Here is a 1107-nt window from a genome sequence, read left to right as displayed (position 1 = left end):
AAAGCAATTTGGATTGGAAGAAAAACAAGCGAGTGTAGGTGAAGAGTGACAGAGAGTGGTGACCACATGGTACATTAGAAAGAAAGGGTTCAATTACAATTTACAATTAGCATGGTGATGATGTTGATGATGAATTGATGATGAAGGAGCGAGAGAAGAGGAAAAAATGGTTGGTAGCCTCACAGCTTTGAGAAAAGCAATTTGGATTGGAAGAAAAACAAGCGAGTGTAGGTGAAGAGTGACAGAGAGTGGTGACCACATGGTACATTAGAAAGAAAGGGTTCATATAGCAATTACAATTAGCATGGTGATGATGTTGATGATGAATTGATGATGAAGGAGCGAGAGAAGAGGAAAAAATGGTTGGTAGCCTTTAGTCTCACAGCTTTGATTGGGTCCCTCACACATTCAATGCTCTTCTTTTCTTTCTGAACCCATTTTCCCAATTTCACCCTAATTCTCCCAATTTTTTTTTCTCTCTCTCGTTCATTCATTCGTTGTCCTTCAAACCTCTGATTCATTCATTCACTTCTCTTGTCCCATCTTAATCAACATAGCTCCTGATATCTCACTCACTCTCTCTCACTCGCACTCTTTTTAATTCTCTTCCATTCGTTTTGTGATTTCTCAAACAATGGATATAGAAGGCTCAGGTGAACCTGCACCTGCACCTTCACCGCACCGTGTTCTTCTCATTTCCGCTGGTGCCAGCCACACCGTTGCTCTTCTCTGTAAGATCACTTCATTCCCTTCTGTTTCTTAACAATCTTTCTTTTGGGTACTGAGAAATGTATCTTTGGTGAAAAAACTTGACACCCCTTAACGTAGTAGCAACTAGCAAGGGTAATGATATGTACAAAGGAAGAGGTTGATATAATTAATGTTTTGAAATTAGTAATATTTCCTATTTAAGTAAGAGACTTATGGAGTGATTAATTAATTAAGAGGGAAAATCATTTCTTGTAAAGCACATGATTTTAGAATCATTCTTAAACATCCTTCAAAGACTGAAAGAAGTTAAAAAATAATAAAAAAGTAATCAGTTCTTTCCTAATTTAATCTCATAAAATATTGAAAAAAGTACTTGAGACCCCATTAATATGGCAA

General features: G+C 36.9%; 1 protein-coding gene across 1 annotated transcript in view; it reads left to right on the top strand.

The window, feature by feature from the left end:
• LOC107612566 (ultraviolet-B receptor UVR8) overlaps window positions 197–1107 on the top strand; it is a 7726-nt gene continuing 6815 nt past the window's right edge. Inside the window, exon 1 of the mRNA XM_016314248.2 lies at window positions 197–731. Coding sequence (XP_016169734.1) covers window positions 635–731 — 97 coding nt within the window. The 5' untranslated portion in view covers window positions 197–634. The remainder of the gene's footprint in view (window positions 732–1107) is intronic.

The sequence above is a fragment of the Arachis ipaensis genome, chromosome B08, assembly GCF_000816755.2.
Source record: "Arachis ipaensis cultivar K30076 chromosome B08, Araip1.1, whole genome shotgun sequence".
In the NCBI taxonomy this organism is placed as follows: domain Eukaryota; kingdom Viridiplantae; phylum Streptophyta; class Magnoliopsida; order Fabales; family Fabaceae; genus Arachis; species Arachis ipaensis.
Note: the sequence above shows the minus strand (reverse complement) of the source record. Positions and strands in the feature narration are given on the sequence as shown.